We start from the raw sequence: 21145 nt of genomic DNA on the forward strand, positions 1-21145 counted from the left end.
CTGGTTGACAGACACATCAAAGCTAGCAGTCGTCATCCTGCTACTTGACTTATTACCTAATTAATTCTCATCTTGGATTCTATGGTAATAAAGGTTATGATTTTATATTTCTTCCTAAGTTAATAAAAAAAATACCACTGTATCACTAATCGTTTATCTCTGAGCCTTATTACTACTTATTAACAAACTCAAGAAACCTCTTTTGCCATAAACTTTCATAAATATCATAACTGTATATATAATTTAGTATCACGATGACATTTAATTATTTCAAAATCATAACACAGGGAGAAAGGTCACAGCCAGAATCACCTCTGCCAATTAATTGTAATTTCTGACTTTTCAGTTCTGGAAACACAGTCCCACCATTCAACTCTCAGGATAGTAGTCAATGCCTTTCAAGAATCCTTTGTAGCATCTTCCCCACAAGATAAGAGTTAACTCAGTATCTCAGAAACAAAAGTTCTGAGTCCTTTCTCTTTGTGTTCAATTTTTCTCTAGCCACAGTAGTTTGTGGTCTCTCAAGAATAATAGTTATATTTTCAGTGTTCTTAGACCCTACACACAGATACCAGTTAAACTATAACTCCAAAGATTCTGTTACCTCTTAAAGATATCATAGTCCCTGTGGGAGGGGCTATTAAAGCAGACTGTTACACTTCTGATAGATTTCTTGTGACAACTCCAGAAAATTGTTGGATATCATTCTTGTGGCCTCTTCTGCATTAAAAGGATTAAGTAATATTTGGATTCTTATTTTGGTGGTAGATCTAGGGGAAGTTTTTCTTTTAGGAACATCCACCAAAGTATCACCTGTTTAACGTATGCTTAATTGTAGTCTGCCTACCAAAAAGGCCATAAGTAAAATGGCAGAGTGAGCAAAGTATGAATGTATATAAATCAAGTTGTTATAGCTCTACAAGTATCTTTATTCTATAAATAAATGACCAAATTGGTGACATTTGGAAATGGTTAACACTAACCATTATGTGTAATTGTATAAACAGCTCCTAACGCCTATTTATCAGTAACCATATCTTGAACAAACACTCCAGATGGATGATTAACTGGGCCCAGAATTGAACAGGAGAAAGAAAATAGCATGTATTGCCTTTAGGAAATTATAGATCTTTTAAGGCAAAGGTTCTTACCCTGGAGTCAGTGAAATTGCTTTTCATAAAATATGTATCTTGATTACTGTATTTTTAAAAAATTATTTTCTTTGTAATCCTATGCATTTTATGCATTTAAAAATATTTATACTGAGAAGAAGTCCATAGAATTCACCATACTGCCACTTGTTTTAAAGACTTAAAGATTCTCCCTGAAACTAAGGTCTGCCTTTTAAATACCTGTGTTGAAAGTAATGCTATATGGTTGAGAAACATGGAAGACAATAGTCTCAAAGGAATTAAAGTTGCAGGTCACAAGTAGGACAGTGGAGAGACACATGGTAGGAGTGAGTAGTCTGCTGAAAATTATCACTGAAGAACTTCACCGGAAAAACAGATTAAAAGATAATCATAGCAATATCCTCTTAAAGAAGGTTGGCTAGCTATGCAAGAAGAATGAGAGACAGACATATCCCACTGGCATCCACATGACACCAAGAGATCTGTAAGTGTTAGCAGGATGAAGAAAGAGGGAGAAAAAAATTGTCAATAAAATTTTCTGGCAAAGAAAAGAAAAGAAAAATATATAGGGATAAGGTATGTAAATGAAAATATGGGAAGAGTTTTTTGAGGAGGAGATCCATAAGAGGAAGAAAATAGGATTTGAGGGAAGATGCTATTTTGGATTTTAAGGGAGTGAATCTTAAAGTAAGAAAAGGTAGCTATATCTACCTAGCTATATATATGTATGTGTATGTGTGTGTGTGTGTATACATACACACACACACACACACACACACACATACATATACAGACAAGTATAGGTCTCAAAAGTCTCATATCTCTCATAAAAATGTCTCAAAAATATTAGACATACTTCCTGCATCCTGATATGTAATTTCTTAATTCTGATATATATAATATTTATAATTGTATGTATAATATGAACATTATTTATGCATGATATATAACATTAATCAATAAGCATTTATTAAGTGTCTACTATGTCACAAGTGTTGGAGATATAAAAAGAGGCAAAGACAGTCTCTGCTCTCAAGGAGATAACATGGAAACAAATATACACAAAGCAAGCTAGAGACAGCACAACGGGAAATAATCAACAGAGAGAAGGCATTAGAATTAAAAGGGGTTGGGGGAGGCTTCTTGTAGAGGGTAGGATTTTATTTGGGACTGAAAAGAGGCCAGGGAGATCAGCAATCAGAGCAGAGGAGAAAGAGCATTCCAGGCATGGGGAAAGTTCCCACAGCTGAAAGATGGGAATGTATTGTTTGTGGAATAGCCAGGAAGCCAGTCGTGTTAGATAGTAACGTGTAAGAAGACTGGAAAGGTAGGAAAGAACTAGGTTATAAAAGACTCTGAATGCCAAACACAGCATCTTGTATTTGATCAAGGGAACAGGGAATTACTGGAGTTTTTGAATAAGCGGACGACATGTTTGAAACTGCATTTAGAAAAATCACTTTAGTGGCTGACTGGAGGATAGACTGGCATGGGGCAAGCAGGCTCAATAGCTGGACCACTAACAACAGTCCAGGTGTGACAGAGCCTTCAGATATATATTTCCTTTAAAATTCAGCTCAAACTGTGGGCCTGGAGTCAGGTAGACCTGAGTTCAAACTGGGCCTAAGACATTTATCTCCTGTGTGATCCTGGACAACATACTTAACCTCAGTTTCCTCAACTGTCAAATAGGGATGATAATAGAACCTACTTCCCAGAGCTGTTATAAGAATCAGAGATAATAACTGAAAGGTACGTATTACTGTGCCTGGCACACAGCAGGCACTTCATAAATGCTTGTTTCCTTTCCTCCCTGCTTTCCTTCTCGAAACTTTTCTTGATTCCTGCAGTCACAAGGTCTCCCTCCTCTCCCATGCCTAAACTCCAAATTTTTATTTTGTATATATTGACACCACCTCCCACAGTCTCCACTCCCCTTTGACTGGGGATCTAGAAGGTAAAGTGCCAAAGTCCTCCCCAGTGTCTCCCCTTATAGAGGCTAGAAACTGTACTCTCAGTTCATTCCACTCTCCATCTTCTGTGCCGCCTAGTTTCACTTCCACACAACAAGATGCCTCCACACAGGGCATCCTGCCTTGTCTTTCCCTTTCCCCCCACCCCCACACTTTTTGCCTCCTTTTATTGTTTACCCCCATTTGATTATAAGCTCCTTGAGGGCAAAGACTTTTTATTGTCTTTTTGTTAATTGTATTCTCGGCACTTAGCATACAGCCTGGCACATAGCAGGCACTTTAAAATGTTTGTTGGATTGGTTTGGACTGTTCATGATAACAGAAAGGCAGATGGAGACACAAGTTTGGAGGTCAGCAAAGAGCTTGGGGCAGGATAGGTAGATTTAAGAATCATCCGCGTAATTTTTTTTCCTTCTGTTGTGTTTTGTTTTCTCTTTCTGGTGGTTCCTCCTATTAGTTGTAATTCTTACTTACAACACCACTAATGTGAAAATATATTTAATAGGAACGTATATGTATAGCCTATATCAGATCACGTCCCATCTTGGGGAGGGAGATGGGAAAGGAGGGGGAGAAAAATTTTAAACTCAAAAGCTTATGGAAGTGATTTTTGATAATTCAAAATAAATTAATTTTTAAAAAAAGAATCATCAACATAGAGATGGTAATTAAAGCATGGGAGCTGATGAGATCACCAAATGAAGTAGTTTAGAAGAAGAAGAGAAGGCCCAAGGCAGAACCCTGAAAGGCACCTATCATTGAAGAAAGTGATCTGGATAAGGATTTGGCAAAGAAAGGAGATAGGTCAGAGAAGAGCTAAGACAGAATGGTATCCCGAAAACCTAGAGAGACTACAGTATCCAGGAGGAAGAATAACCCACAGCATCAAAGGCTGCAGTGATGAAAATTGAGCAAAAAGGCCACTGGCTGTGGCAACTAAGAGATCATTAGTGACTTTGGAGAGAGCAGTTTCAGTGGAATAATAAGGATGGAAGCTAGATTGTAAGGGGTTAAGAAGAGAGTGAGAGGAAAGTAGAAGCATTTTTGTAGACTGCCTTTTTGAGTTTTGCCACAAAGGGCAGAGGGGATGGCAGAAATGGAAGGATTAAGTGAGTTTTTGTTGTTGTTTTTTCCATAAGTAGGAAATGAGCCTGTAGACAGTAAGAGATTGAAAAAAATGAAAGGGGGGAATAAGAGAGAGGACAATCTGTTAGAGGAGATGAGATGGAATGATATTACTGGAACAAATAGAAGCATTAGCCTTGGTAAGGAGTAAGGCTATTTTATCATGCAAGACAGTAATGAAGAAGGGTATAGTAATAGAAGGCATATAACAGAATTATTATATAATATTGTATATTTATATGGTATCTAGTGTATATTATATAATACACATATCAGAACATAGAAAGTTATTTCTACTCTATGTTTTATAATAGTAACTTTTTGGTTTTATTTCATTACATTTTACATTTCAGTAAAGAAAAAGGAAAAAAGATAGAAAATCTTCCTTTTCCCTCCTATTATACTAGACAGACCTGTAGAGGATTAATGGCATTGTAATGGACAAGAGTCTTACAGAGAAGTTGAATGAGTTGTGATCTACATCACTGGAAAATGTACCTATATCAGTGAAATCACAGATCCATTGAGGCATTGTAGTAATACTAACTATTACAATTTGAATAAACAGACCCTGAATTACCCTATTTTCTGCCTCCTCTTTTTATTCCACTGCCTTTTCTCTGAGCACAGGAATAATTTTTATAATCCTCCAAATCACATAGGGATTTGTAAAATTCATCCAGTTGATTGAACAGGGAAAGAGATAACATGAAGAAAAATTATCCTTTCCACTATGCCAATTCCACACATTTCCTGAAAGCCCTTAGTTTTTGAGATGACATACTAAGATAATTTAAAAGGCATAACCTTCCTTTTTGAAGCTTTTTTTTAATGAGTGTGCATATAACCTTTATATTCTACCACTTTGTATTAAAAATAAGAGCTAGTGCTGTTAATTTGTCAAAAAGTACATGATTTCTCTGTTGCAGGACGAAATGCAAAAATGTCTTATGAGATAGGTATTTTGTGAAAAACAGCTGGAACTTGATGGAGAGAGGCAATATATAAGTACACACGAAAGCACTGCCTTTTGTTACAAATATTCAAAACCAGTTTATCTGAACATCCAAAATATCTGCAGCAAAAAGAAAAAAAAGTGGAGGAGGAAGAGGAGGAGAAGTTAACGTCTAAGGAGAGAAATATTTATATGACATAAAACTTTTTGGAGGGATTTACAAGTGAAATTAATATTTTTTTCTGAATAGAACAAATTAGGGAAAAAAATCTCCCAATCTCCAAACTTTTGCACTTGCAAGTTTTATTCTTACCTTCTGTAGTGGAATAAACTCTGCGGTCTCCAAGAAAACAATGGTTTTTTTCTCTTGTGCTTTTGTTTGTACTTGGAAATAAAAATTTTCATCCTATCCCTATTTTCTTTGTTTTGTGGATAAAAAAAATGTACTGTGTCAATTGACACAGTGGATCTTTCAAGATATTCTTAAATTCTACTTCTTGTTTTTTTTGTTTGTTTGTTTTAAATACTGAAAACTGAAAGCAGACTTTGAGAATGAGGCATCGTAAGTTTCTGAAGTACAATATAAAAACTGTCACCAGCCAAAAAGGTTTTATATAATATGGCACAATTCTCTAAGGATGTTGTAAAGCAAGCAAAATTTAACCAACACTACCTTAAATATTACTTCTTTTCCCATAGTTCATTAACCTTGTAAGAAAAACTAGTAGTATGTTCTGTGGGTTATACTAACACAATAATAATCTGATAGTCATTGTTAAGAAGAGATTAGCCAGTCACCTGAAAGGATAATCTATTTAAATAGAAGTGACTGACAACAGGAATTTACATCTTCTACCATACATCCTAATGCCTAACTAGATTCAATTCAGGACTTTGTACACTGCCAGCTACAGAATTTGAGAACTGGTTTCACAGAATGTGTTTCTTTTTTGGAAGTTCTGTCTCCTCAGGAAGATTGTAATCTTCTTGAAAGCAAGGATTGTATTGAGCAAGGAAATGTGTGCTAATTCATGTACAGAAAGAAACGTCTAGAAGAACTATGTTTTAAAAGGGGTCTTCTCTTACTTTAGAGACAAAAAAGTGGAACCTTGAAGCATGTTAATAAGCACACAGCTTTTGGATAATGTTAAAGAGCTATTATCATTATATCACAAAAAATGTAGTTAGGTTTCTGTTTTAAACACTGCTTTCAATGGGCTCATTTATTTAAGTTCTATTTGACAGTGGTCATTAAGCAAAAATAAGCATGGACTTCAATTTGTTGGACCCTAGATATGACCATTACAATTATCTGTTTCTGATTTCAGTTTATAAGATATACAACATACAACTCATTTTTAAAATATGCTACTCCTCTAAATTGTAATTTCAGCTAGTTACCCTTTTTTTTCTTTTGGTCTTATTTTCTTTCCTTTTTTCTGAGGTTAAAAAAGCATGCTCAAATACCACTACTAGGTCTGTACCCTAAAGATATCAAAGAAAAAGGAAAAGGATCTATAGGTACAAAAATACAGTCACTCTATTTGTGGCAGTAAAGAATTGGAAATCAAGGATATGTCTATCAACTGGGGAATGACTGCACAAGTTGTGGTACACAATTGTTAAGGAGTACTATTGTGCTACAAGAAATTACAAGGGAGTTGGTTTCAGGGAAAAAAAAACATGGGAAGATCTATACGAACAGATGAAAAGTAAGGCAAGCAAAATGGGAAATCACTGTGCACAGTTAACAACAACGTTGTTAATGATGCTCAACTGTGAAAGACTTCACTGCTCTGATCAATAGACTTCCAAAGGACTCATGATGAAAAGACTATCCACCTCTGGAGAGAGAACTGATGAACTCCGAGCACAAATCTGAAGTATAATGTTCTCCCTTTTTCTTTTTTTGTAATATGGCTAATATAGAAATTTATTTGGCATGATTTCACATGTATAAATGATTCTCAAAGGGTTATGGGAGAGAATGGGAGGGAAGAAAAGAATTTGGAATTCAAAATTTAAAAGGAAAAGTATGTTAAAAATAAATTATATATATATGTATATATGTATATGTGTATACACACACACACACACACACACATTTAAGCATGCTCACCTTCTATGGCCAGTATCAAACAGCTTGATTATTTCAAGGTCAAATTTAACCACTTAAAACATCCTGCCAAAATTTTGCCAAGATTCTTGAGGACATTAGGATAAGAAAAGCACATAATACTTAGGTCTGGAGTGTTTATTTAAAAGAATCCTCTCTGCTTAGCACAGTACCTGGCACATACTAAGTGCTTCATAAACGCCTGTTGGTTGACTGTTATTTGCCTTCTAAAACAGGAAAATAGAAGGGGAGAAAGGAAGAGTAAATGACGTGAGTACCAAGGTACTGGTTCCCTCATAGGGCAACCTTCACTCAATTTTGTAATTTGTTTACTCTCATTTACAAATTGTAAATCAGCATTTTACACAGCAATCAGAGAGAAAATTAAATGTCATCCAACTGTAATGATTCTGCTTTCTCAGCAAAAAATGCTAAGGGTATTTTCTGTTTTTTTCTGTTCTCAAGAATGGAGAGATTATCTGCAAGTGATTGAAAATTGGTGGTGGTCACACTTAGGGTTTCCTTTCCACTCAAGTTTATAATTCAAGGCTATGTATTTTTTTTTTAATCTAAGGAGAGAAGGAACAAGAAACTACTGCAGGAACTGTATCTTTATAACATAAATGCCATTTATTTTGACCATGAAACTTTCTGACAGAGAACTGGCAGAGTGTATTACAGCAATTCTAAAACTTTTTGGTCTTAGGACCCCTTTATACTTTTAAAAAGTATTAAGGACTGGGGCAGCTAGGTGGCACAGTGGACAGAGCTCTAGTCTTGGAATTAGGAGGACCTGAGTTCAAATGTGACCTTAGACACTTGACACTTACTACCTGTGTGACTTTGGGTAAGTCACTTAACCCTGATCGCCTCACCAAAAAAGAAAAAGTATGAAGAACCATATTTATGTGTTTTATATTGATTGATATTTACTGTATCAGAAATTGAAATGTCTTAGAATTTCTATGAAAATAGTTTTGACTTGGTGGAAACTCTGAGGGTTCCCCAGGGACCATACATATATGGATAGAGAGCTAAAAAGCTGACCTCAAAGCCAAGAAAATCATGATTTGAGGGCAGCCTTTGAATAATAACAATAACAGCTAGCATTTATATAGCACCTACTATGTGTCAGGTAGTAGATGCCTAATAAATGCCTACTGACTGCCAGTTCCTGTGGGCAACTCTCTAAGACTCTGAATTGCAGAGAATTAGCTTTGCATTAGCAGAGAAAATTTTCTCACCTAAGGAGTTCACTATGCCAATGGAAATCTTAGGTCCCATCCATATTCCTGTAGAGTTCTTTACTTCTAGTTAAAGAGACATTGATAAAGATGAGAGGAAGCTGGATGGAGTTGAAGAGAGAGAGAATTGACTAGCTCCAGTTTTCTGTTCACTCCACTCCCAATGGAAATCAGTTGATTCTCCCCTTAATCTAATTTTCATTTTCCCTGCCAATAGCTCCTTTTCAGAGTAGTCTTTGGATAGAGTAAAGGTTGCTATTTTTTTTTCTTCTCAAAATGCATATGTGCATGTAAATGGGGAACATGGCTTTAAGAGAGAAATATTCGAGTAAATCTAGTATCATTCCAATAGACCAAAGGGCATTTGGAAATACATTGTGCCAAATAATCCATATCACTACCAGAAATAGTATGTTGACCAGAGCTTCCTCTTACACATACTTCAGTAGCTCTTGTATAACAGAAAGACTGTCAATGTTAAGTGAAATGATTTTTCCCCTGAGACATGGAAAACCATTTGGCACAAAAGAGCCAGCAATGATGATTTTAATCAGACCTCATCAACGAAGATAAATTAATTTGCAAATCCAAACTATTTTTGGATGTCTACATATTGACTATTTATTCCCAATTATTCTTTCCCAGTAAATAAACTTTTTGCCTGGAATATATATATATATATATATATATATATATATATATATATATATATATATAGATGTGTGTGTGTATACACGAATATATATATATATATATATTCATATACACAGAATACATAGATATACATATACGTATATGTACACATGTGTATATAAACACACATTACATATTTATATGTAAATATATGTAATATGATTTTTTGAGGAGAAAATTTTAAAAAGATGCTTTGTTAGTACCCTCCTGTTCTAACACACAACAAATGGTAGGCAATAAGAAATAATGTGTGTGCTCTTCCTCAAAAATCTTGCTAATAATTTCCTAACATTTGTTAAAAGAAACTGATCGACTATGTGAACAATGACTGAATTCTCTAGAGAGAAATTTTACATTTGTAACAAAAAATAATCAAGACAAGAAGAGATTTAATCAAAATGAAAAATAAAACAGAGCACTTTGCTACTTAAATTGGTTAATTAAAATTTTCTATCAGATAATCATTGTCAAAAGCAATTTAGGAAAAAAATACTATTTGTTCTTGTATAATTGCAAAATATTGCTACTTCTGGGCTTTATCCTAAGCAACAAGGGGAGGAAGGATGTAATATAACAATTATCCCCTTCTAAAATATGAGAAATATTTTTCTCCCCTAGAAAAACCTCCTTGAAAGTCACTAAAATGGGGCCAGCTAGGTGTCACAGCAGATAGAGCACTGGCCCTGGATTCAGGAGGACCTGAGTTCAAATCTGGCCTCAGACACATAACCTTACTAGCTGTGTGACTCTGGGCAGTCATTTAACCCCATTGCCTAGCCAAAAAAAAAGAAAAAGAAAAGAAAAGAAAGTCACTAAAATGCATCCTAAGTGACCTTACTTAAGCTTCTCAATGGAAATAAGATGTTATTCACAGAACACTAATCCAGACTAATCTGACCCTCACTCTATTTTTCCTTTATTTGTAACCCTTTGTCTTCAACAAATCCCCTTACTTTGGAGGCAAAGAATCAAGATGAATCATTCCTGCAGAAGTACTACATAAAGGAAAATTTTACAAATTACGCAGGTCTGAAGCCCATGTTTTGAACAGGAAACTTAAATATTTGTATATTTTAACCTTCTCCCTGTTCACAGGACTTCATTGTACAACTTTAATGTTAATTTGAAAAATTACTCTACTAACATAAAAAGATGTGTGTTGCAAAATGTCAATATTTAGGACATGAGAACACTTGATATGATAGAGATTCAGCTAATAAATCAAATCATAACTCCATCTCCAAACATAACATCTACATACAGAACAAGTCAGATGACAGTTAACCCTATTATGCAGATGTTAGTTCTGACACTTCATACTTGATTTGTAAAGGTGTTAATTATATTGTATTGCCATCAAAACCTTTAAACTGGAATTTTTTCCTGTGTGAGGAAACATTGATTGATTTGAACTGTAATCAACCTCAAACTCCATACGAAGTCTGTCTAATATTTGGAAAGTAGTATTTTAATCTTGTTTTCCAAAGTCTCCTTTCCCTGAACATTATTCAAAGCACTGAACATGTGCTTAGAATCCTTGAATTCTGGTTCTGGATTTCTGACCTTGTTGTTTAATTTTCCTGGACCTCATTTTCTTGATCTCCAAAATGAGGAGACTGGGGGGAGGGGGGTCAAACTATATCATCTCTATGATCTCTTTCACTTTTGCAATTCTAGGCTTTTTAGATATAAACACAATAACTAAATAATTATGCAATGTGAAAATCCTTCTATCCAAATCTCCCAAAACTCTATGAGACATTGGCCCACCAAGGTATTCTGCTAATATACTGTGTGACCTTGAAAAGTCACTATTTCCGGCTTAGATTCTTAAAATCTAGCCAATGCCTCACAGACTCTTAGATTCCTCAAGAATCTGCCCAATATGATGGATGTTCTAATAAACCTTGTCTTTGGCTGAAAAAAAAGTCACTATTTCCAAGCTTCAGCTCCTTATCTGTACAACAAAAGATGCTGAACTAAGTGATTTCTAGTGGCACTTTTAGCATTAATTTACTATGACTTTCTGTATTTGACAGAAACTAAGCCAGGGTGAGTAGATGGCCCTAAACAAGCCAATGTCTACAGAGCCAGAGTCAAGCAAGATTTCCTAAGTCCCTACCCAGTTCTGCATTAACACCATTTCTTCATCATTTCATCTTCTACTGCAAGAAGTGTATGAGGACAAGAGGAAAGGAAACCAATCAGCTGGTCAATAAAAATTTGTAGAAGAACCAGAAGAAGCTTGTGATTGCGCTATGTACTTAGGCCCCTTATAAAAGATGAGACACTGATGAGTTGTTTCCTTTTTCTCTCTTCCTTCTCTATACTAACACCATAGAATAGGTAAACATATCCTCATGTTGCTACAATTGCCTCATTTTTTCTAAAGCCTTCTTATTAAAAACAGACTGAAACGGTCTTCAGTCAAAAGTCTGTCAACATAAACTCTATTTCCCAACCAAAGGCTAGACTTGCCATATATCAACAGCCTTACAAATAAAGTCCTATGAGTGGGCAAAATGAGAGATGCACTCTCGGCTGCCTCCTACCTGGGGATATACAATAGTCAGGTCATAATAAGGGATAGATTCTTTCTTCCTTTCACTGATCCCTTTCTTTTTCAGATTTGGTGGCTCAAATGATGTCAGTGCTTTGTCCACCTCCTAGACTCTAGATACTTCTCAGATACTTTAAAGACCAGCTCCCGGGGCAGCTAGGTGGCCCAGTGGATAGAGCACTGGCCCTGATGTCAGGAGGACTAAGTTCAAATCCCGCCTCAGACAGTAATAATTCCTAGCAGTATGACTCTGGGCAAGCCACTTAACCCCAACTTCCTCATTTAAAAGAAGAAGAAGAAGAAGAAGAAGAAGAAGAAGAAGAAGAAGAAGAAGAAGAAGAAGAAGAAGAAGAAGAAGAAGAAGACGAAGAAGAAGAAGAAGAAGAGAAAGAAGAAGAGGAAGAAGAAGAGAAAGAAGAAGAGGAAGAAGAAGAGGAAGAAGAAGAAGACGAAGAAGAAGAAGAGAGCTCAATCAAAGCTGAGATACAAATGACAAGGGCATCCCTGTAGCTATAAAATGGACCCAGCTACCTCTAACCTCAAGAATAATTTTAATGTAACCTCAATAACAACTGAGTCACAGTAGTTTAAATATATTCTGATGTGTCAAATATTTTTGTTCTGAAGCTATTTCTGTCTTCAGTATTCCAACACCGAAACTATCTTAAGACTATATAATCCTCTGCGGAGGAGAGAAACAAAAAACAAAACAAAATCCAACAACTAATGATGTCAGAACTTCGGCTTAAGTGAAAAAGAAAAGATTCTTTGGAGAAAATCTCCTGAGTCTATTAAAGGTAATGTGGAAATCTGTTATTTGGTAGACATAGGCAGACCAATGAGTTTAAGGACATGCTTGACTTTCAGAGAGGAACACGTCATTAGCATGATATCCCTTATCCAGTTTGGTCCAATTAAAAAGAAGGAAGGGAGGGAAGAAGAGAGCAGGTAAATAACGTTGCGTGATCTATGTTCTGACTCATCTATTTCAGAGATGTCAGCACAGAACGATGCTTCCTCTGGGCCTCTGTATGTTAACCTAGAAGTGTCTCTGTAGGAAGTATGGCTCCATTTGAATGTTTGGAAACCATGGTAACTAGTTACAATAATCTCTATGGAACAGCTGTACCATCCTCAAAAAGTGCTATTTGTACAAACTACAGAGTACACTGGAGAAATGTAATCTCACACAATTGGTTTGATAAATCTGTTGAAACAATCCTTTGAATGTGCCTCTTCTTGCTAGTCTATGACAACTACTATTTTCATCTTAATCATCTTTCTTTACCTGAGTAAATACAACATTGTCATATTATACAGCTAGGTGATAGCACAGTAATTCAGATGAAATGAAAATCAATTCTTCCTTACACTCATTTCTGAAATTATTAGAGGAAAAAAAATGATTTTGCTAGCATTAAAACCACATACAGGAGTGAGTATATATACATATGCACATACATATTATTATGCATCCATTCATGTATATTACTCATACATACATACACTCATACAGATTGTATCCATCTATCCTGTATTATATATATATATATATATATACACACATATGACTTTGGCTCCATTAGAAAATAATTCAGTACATATTAAAATCATGATACACACAATTCCAGATCACTACCATAGAATACAAAACAAAATGACATAGTGTTGTAATAGGGCACCTCTAACTTGAAGTTTATGGAAGTTGAAAGAAAGTTAGATCTAAAGGGACCTAATTTACTTTAACAGATAAGGAATTTGAGATCAAGAGAGGTTAAGTGATTTATCCAAGCTTACATAATAGTTGGTAGACAACTATAGAGTGAAAATGGAGGTGTCATGAATTGCTAGTCACTAAATTCTTCTAGGGTCCCATGGTATTTAACAGGGTCCTAGCAATGGAGCTTTCTGCTATTTCAGAAAAATTGCTAGCAGAAACACAAAACAAATTTATGGAAAAATCTTTCAAGCTTATGTCATCTCCCCATTAAATGCCATTTTTATACTCTTCACCAATAAAATGATCTATCCTTATATGATTATTTTCCTAGAAAACATAGATGTTCCTCAAAATTGAACTTATTTATGCAAATTATTCTCTTATTCTGACAGACTAATTTTACATTAGTAATATATAAGAAGATGGACTGTTTTGAAATATTAAAATAATAATATTGTCTTTATGGCACCCTAGAAGTTAGGAGAGCCTAATAAAGAAATCCTATGTGAAGATAAACTTGCTGACCCATCAGTCAATCCTAATTTTCAACTTCAAAAAATTCTGTCCTTGGTAACTTCAAAGTGTTCTTCAGAAATGTATGAATGAATAGATGAATAAATAACATTTTGTGAAATGCTGTTAGCATTAGCTGATAAAGACCACTTTTCAGATAATTTCATTCATAAAAAAAATAGGCCTCTGGATTCCAACTCTAGAGATTTTCTACTCTACTGGTGATTATTCTTATCACAAAACAGAAGTCAGTCAATCAGTCAACAAACTGCTATTGACCACTTACTATGCGCCAGGCCTTGGGCTAATGACTGAAGACACCAAGATAAGATGAAATAGTCCTTTTGCTTAAGAACTGTACAGTTTATCTTACACATATAAATAAATACAGAGTTCAGGGAACATAAATACAAAGTGATTTCAAGAGAACATTCACTCCAGGATGGGATGAGCAGGAAAGATCTCATGTAAGATGTATCACTTGAACTGAATTTTGAGGAGAGCTTGGTATTCTAAGAGAGGCAGATGTGAGAAGTGAGTTCTGGGCATGAAGGTGATCCCTGAAATGTTGGATGTTAGTAACAGCAAGAAGGCCAGTTGCCTGCACCACGGAATAAAAGAAGGGGAGTAATTTGGCTGGAACTAGTTGTGGAGGGCATTAAAGGTCAAACAGAGGAGCAATATGGACCCAGAACTTTTTGATCAGAGAAGACATACAGACAGACATGCGCTTTAAGAATATCATTTTGCATGTGCACACCCTTTGACCCAGCAATAGCACTTCTAGGGCTGTATCCCAAAGAGATCATACAAATGGGAAAAGGACCCAAATGTACAAAAATATTTATAGCAGCTCTTTTTGTGGTGGCAAAAATTGGAAATTGAGAGGATGACCATCATTTGGGGAATAGCTGAAAAAGTTGTGGTATATGAATGTAATGGAATACTATTGTGCATAAGAAATGATGAACAGGCAGACTTCAGAAAAACCTGGAAAGACTTGTATGATCTGATGCTGAATGAAGTGAGCAGAACCGGGAGAACATTGTACATAGTAACAGCCACGTTGTGTGATGACTAACTTTGATAGACTTAACCCTTCTCAGCAATGCAAGGATCTAAGACATTCCCAAAGGCCTCCTGATGGAAAATGCTATCCACACCCAAAGAAAGAACTATGGAGTTTGAATGCAGATGGAAGCATATTATTTGCTATTTTTTTTCTTCTGTTTTGTTTTGTTTCCTCTTTCTGGTAGTTCCTCCTATCGGTCTAATTCTTACTTACAACATCATTAATATGAAAATATGTTTAATAGGAATGTATGTATATAGCCTATATTAGATTACGTGCCTTCTTGAGGAGGGAGGTGGGGAGGGAGGGGGAGAAAAATTTAAAACTCAAAAGGTTATGGAAGTGACTGTTGATAAATCAAAATAAATTAATTTTTTAAAAAAAGATATAGAGCTGGAAGGAAAAAAAAAAGAATGTCATTTTGCCAGCTGTGTGGAGGTTGAATTTGAGAGGAGAGAGCCTAGAGATGGGAAGATTAATTACGAAACCACTGTAATAGTTTTTAATACTTAACTCATACACTCACATTCACTAATTCTGAAAACAACAGTGGAAGCTAAAGTTCAGATCATAGCATTGTTCCAAAATGTTATACAGAGTACCAAGATTTATAAAAGGGGGCAAGTAATACTTCTAAATCTAGGTCCAGGAAGACTAGGACTATAACTGTGAACATTCTGTTCTTTGGAATAATGAGGAAAGGAAACTTAGCCAAAAGATTCATCTGTATAACATTCGTACCTTTTTATATTTCATTACACCAGACTGTCAACGCTCAGAGATATATTGACAGTCACCAAATTAAAGATGACAATAATACCTTGTCACGGTATAGAACTTTATGCTTTTAGAACCACTTTCACACCTATAATTTTACTTTATCTTTACAACATTGGTATACATTAAATTGATATACATAGGTACAGAAAAGCTAAGTGACAGGCTTAAAGACACACAGCTAATTAACTCCTCAGTTTTGTATACTAAATGAAAGAAGTGTAAGAAAAAAAAAGGATGTTATCCAAACAGCAAAAAAACAAAAAACAAAAAACCCCCCAAAACCCAAGGTAAACAAATTCATTTTTGCCCCAGAATGGCTCTCCTTTTGTTAAGCATCTCTTTTTGTCAATAAAAACTTCATAATTGCATAAAACTAAGTTCAGCTATTTCCTGTCCCTTTTGCGTCAGCCACGAATAAAGGGAGGTATTTTAAAATAAAAATTGAATCTTTCTTGACTATAAGAGAACTTAATTATGCCAGTTATTTGTGGCTTCAACAGAAAGATTTGGGTAATTGGAGGAAGCATATGAGTTTAAGAGTGATAATTAGTGCTACATCTCCCCAGATAATCCTAGAAACATTAGCCTCAGATATAATGCTTTCAGAAATACTGCCTTCACCTAAAGAAAAAAAAATTCTGACACCAAATTCTTTCAATGTTACAATATGACAAAGGCATTCTGTTGTTATACAACAGCACTATTTTCCAAATCCTTCAATGATTCTTGTCTATAAAAAATAGGCCTATGGGAGAAAGTCCTTATGCACCTCATTCTGAATGATCTTTTATTAAACTGGTAAAGTCATGAAATTAGTTTTGAGTGAAGTTGGGCTTACCTGAATCACATTTGTTTATTCTTTATACTTTAAAAATATTTGTGCTCTGGCTCTCCTTTGGATATGGTGGATTTTCAGGCAGTGGCACAGCAGGAGGGAACCAGGAAGGAATAGAATGTTAACAATAGTTACTGCATTTTTTTTCCTGAATATCAACAGCTCTGTCCTCTTCCTGTACTGTTAGGTTCACAGACACCAGCGTGCATCTTTCCTCTATGTCTATGAATAGCTGCTCTTGGACAAACCCCCAACTACATCCAAGATTTATATTCACCTCCTAGGCAGCTACTTCCTGGGGCATTCTCAATGGATGGTTTGTTTTGATAACAGTATGAAAAATACAGCTTTTCTCTAGTGATCTAGAAACCTCTTCACCTGCTGGAGGGAATCTTAATGTTTTCCTTCTGAATCTCCTCTTCCTTCAAAGCCATGCCAACTCCGTCTACCTAAACTCACCTAAACAATTACACATTCTAACTAATCAAAATTTCCCATCCAAATGCCACCTACACCATGTATTTTCTCCTGTACCCACCAGATGTTAAGTACCTTCCCCCAGTTACATCTTATTTCTATTACATGTAAAGATTGTGTTAGAATGTAGGCCTTTTGACAGCAAGATTTCTCTCATTACAGTCATTATATCCCTAATACCTGGCACATCAAACTACTTAAGAGATGTTTGGAACTGTGTGGTTCAGAGATTCTCCTGGTTAAAATAATATGAATCACAAGATATTAAAGCCCAAGAAATTAAAACCTCCGAGGTTATCTGGTCTGATTTCTTCACTCTATCAAGGAATGTTAACTGACTCGCTTAATGTCACAAAGCAAATTACTAATATACGTCAGAATGAGAAAACAAGTCTGATTCTCAATCTAATTGTCTTTACAACTAATTTACAAGTCCTAATTTACAAACAGCTTGTCTTCAAGAAGTTCATTTGTTAAGTCAGTTGATTCTAATATGGATTACATTTCCCCCGACGGAATAATGTGATTCATGGTCGTTGGGTTCTCAGGTCAGCCCACAAAATGAGTTATCAATAAATGTAATTCCACAAAAGTTTTACTCATGTGACTTATTTGTGGTATAGAGGTGGGCCTGGATTTTCAGAGGGTATGACAAATATTGGTAGGTCCCATCTCTCACCCTCACACTGCCCCCTCCCCAGGAGGATGGTATACATAGGCATAGCAATGAATTGTGTGTCTGTTATCTCAACACTAGCCTAGCAAAGTGTCGAGAGGCTCATTATCAGAAGGCTGACAATTGGGTGGTAAGTATTTCTGCATTCAACTCACACAAACCATCTCCTGAGGTCTGGAGGGTTTGTCATCTACATCTGTGGAGGGAGTACTGAAAACTGTTTCTATAGAAAAAAAATGTACTTGGAGTTCTAACTGGGGATTCCAGGAATCTTTCACCCCTTCAGTGGAAGAGGAAATCTTCTGACCAGGGAGAGAAGCATGAAGTGGGCATAGATGGTTCCTGGGGACAACCAATGGAGGACAGAAAGGACTAGATGATCATCTCCAAAGCTGACATTCTATGAATCTAAGAGGAAGATGGAGAAGAGAGAAATCCTCATCAATGCCGGTTCTGATGGCTGTAAGTGTGATCCATCTGTGATAGTTGATGCAGGGAATTAATCTCACAGAAGAGATGTGGGCCTGATGTACCTTAGGCAAACCCTGTTTTTACATTAAGTCTCAGATCTGCCTCTAATCCATCTCTCCTGGTGGCTTACCTCAACCTACATGTGGAGAATGATCAACTCTTTAAAGCCACAATTCACCAAATGTATTAACCAATGTATCAACAAAGGTTCACAATATGTTTTCCACAAAATATTAACGTTTTTGTTTTTAAACCAGACCCACGATTTCACTGTTATAGAAACTTAGTTGTGTTGTTCAGTCGTTTCAGCTGTGTCTGACTCTCTGTGAGCCCATTCGGAGTTTTTGTGCAAAGATATTGGAGTGGTTTGCCATTGTCTTCCCTAGCTCTAGATGAGAAAACTGAGGCAAATAGAGTTAAGTGACGTATCCAAGTTCACAGGGCTAGTAAGTCTGAAGCTGGATTTGAATTTGGGTCTTCCTGACCCCAGGCCCTGGCATTCTATCCACAGCACCACCCTAGCTGCCCATTTATATAGAACTACCAGTGGAAAAAAATGTCTACCCACATCAGCACCTGCTCTGAAACTTAGTATTAGAAAGTTGTCTGGGACACTGAGAGAGCAGCAGGGGATCTGCCCATGTCACAACCAATAAAGATCAAAAGTAGGACCTGAATCCAGGTCTTTCTGAGACCCACACCCTTTCCACCACAGATTTAGTTGCTGCAAGCCTGAATAAGGCACGGATTTCTTTGTACCTCAATTTCTTCATCTGTATAATAGGGCAATAATGATAACACCTACCTCTTACAGTTATTGTGAGAACCAAACAATATGTATAAAACACTTTGTAAACTTTAGTACACTATATAAATGTTATCTAATTTTGTTATATAACACTGATCATTTATTTTCTTACATAATATTGACTATTTCAGAATAAAATTGGCAAATATTTATTTTGTTGCTTAATCAAAACAGTTTCTTTACATTTCTCTGTTTTATTTTGAGATTTAGGACTTAATCACATTTAATTTTAATTAATTTTCAATCACAGGATCAATCCATTTTATACTGGTAATTTTTTTTCATGATAATTTCAAGGCTTAGCCCTACAGCTCTGAAGAACCTTGTTGTCTACCCTTGCTATAATCCACTCCTCTGCTGCCTGTTTTAGTATGCATTTGTAGAGATTCGATGATGCACCAAAGCAAATGGTGGTCAAATTTAGAATGGAAAAGGGAAAACTTGATAGGTAAAGGCATTTTCTCACCAATATTAGGGTGCTTCAAAAGACGGCAGATTCTAGCTTCCCGTTCCAGTTTCTGGTGATCTGCAAAAGGAAAGAGCAGATTCACAATTTTTAGCAAGTAAATAAAATTGAGTACATCACACAGAAAATAAAGCATACAGAAAAACCAAAAAGTACATGTCATAATGCCTTTCAAGTTTATTTATCCTTTCATTTCTCCAAAAGCATGATTACTGTAATTTGGTACCAAGGCAGTATACTATACAATCTTATTTCTAAAATATATCCTTTCCTGTTCTCATCTATTCACTCCCTTTGTGTTCCACTAGTTCCACACAATGGTATAAAGAAATTCAGCTGAAATTAAGACTCCCCTGCAAGAAGCTCAGCAAGGAAAAGTATTTACTGTGCCATCTATAATTATCAGATGACAAACCTTGACAGTAGAGGGGGGAAAATAGAAAGCACAGAAACAGCATAGTTCTTTCTTACCCTGGCCCTTAAGACAATGATTAACTGTCATTAGTGTTTAGAAGACCAAACACTTAGGTCACCACATACTTCCTGTATGCGTTTACAGGGCCTGCCATGCCCGAACATTGCAGTCATACCAGAAGAAAGCCTGTACCTATCACACAATGCCATGTTCTAACCCTGAGGGGAAAACTTGGAACCCAGCTACATGATACTTGCTAGAAATGACCTGTCACTTAAGAAACTGATGGGATGAGACATGATTGTTCTTGTATAAGAGAAAAACAGGGCTTCAGGTCAACCACATAGGTGTTCTTTTTTTTTCTTTTTTAAGGCTATCTGCTTTTAGATTGTGCATACTATGGAAGTGCGCAAATAAATTAGGGTCAGTAGCATAATAGAATGCTGGACTTGGAGTAAAAAAGACGAGTTCAAATTCTGCTCAGATGATCTGTGACCTTGAGCAAGTCACTTAATTTCTCTCAGTCTCTGAATGTGTAAAGTGGGGAGCAGTTATCTCACATGGCTGTTGTATGAGCCAAATGAGATTAAAAAAATGAAGGTTTTTGAAAACCTAAAGCTTCATTAAAACATAAAAGCATTATATAAATGGTACCTGCTGTTATTATTGTTGTTGTTACTGATATAAATTAAATATTTATTGTATACAGAGCATAGTACTACATATGAGAGATACAAAAACAAACAAACAGAAGACATGAGGTTTGTTTTTTTGGGGTTTGTTTTTTTTTTTTTTGGCAAAGCTATTTGAATTAAGTGACTTGCCCAGGGTCGCATAGCTAGTAAGTGTCAAGTGTCTGAGACTGGATTTAAACTCAGGTCCTCCTAACTCCAGGGCCAGTGCTCTATCCCCAGACATGAAATACTGTAAGTATCCAATGAGATGATATTTTTAAAAGCCCTTAGCACAATGTTAATAAATTTTTATAATTTCATAAATTCATAAATTCATACTTTTTTCTCTTAACTCTTTAAACATCTCAATTGTATATTGCATAACTTGTAAAGACATTTATGATAATATAGAGATAAAAGGTCAATATACACCAGCAAC

At 35.7% G+C, this 21145-nt stretch overlaps 1 protein-coding gene across 7 annotated transcripts in view; it reads right to left on the reverse strand.

The window, feature by feature from the left end:
- CAMK2D (calcium/calmodulin dependent protein kinase II delta) overlaps positions 1–21145 on the reverse strand; it is a 344903-nt gene that overhangs the window by 201564 nt on the left and 122194 nt on the right. For all 7 annotated transcript variants that reach the window (XM_021001407.2, XM_021001404.2, XM_021001414.2 and 4 more), the window contains exon 3: positions 19618–19677. In XM_021001407.2, the coding sequence (XP_020857066.1) occupies positions 19618–19677 (60 nt within the window). The remainder of the gene's footprint in view (positions 1–19617; positions 19678–21145) is intronic.

This window comes from Phascolarctos cinereus, unplaced genomic scaffold (genome assembly GCF_003287225.1).
Source record: "Phascolarctos cinereus isolate Bilbo 61053 unplaced genomic scaffold, phaCin_HiC Scaffold_9;HRSCAF=440, whole genome shotgun sequence".
Lineage (NCBI taxonomy): Eukaryota > Metazoa > Chordata > Mammalia > Diprotodontia > Phascolarctidae > Phascolarctos > Phascolarctos cinereus.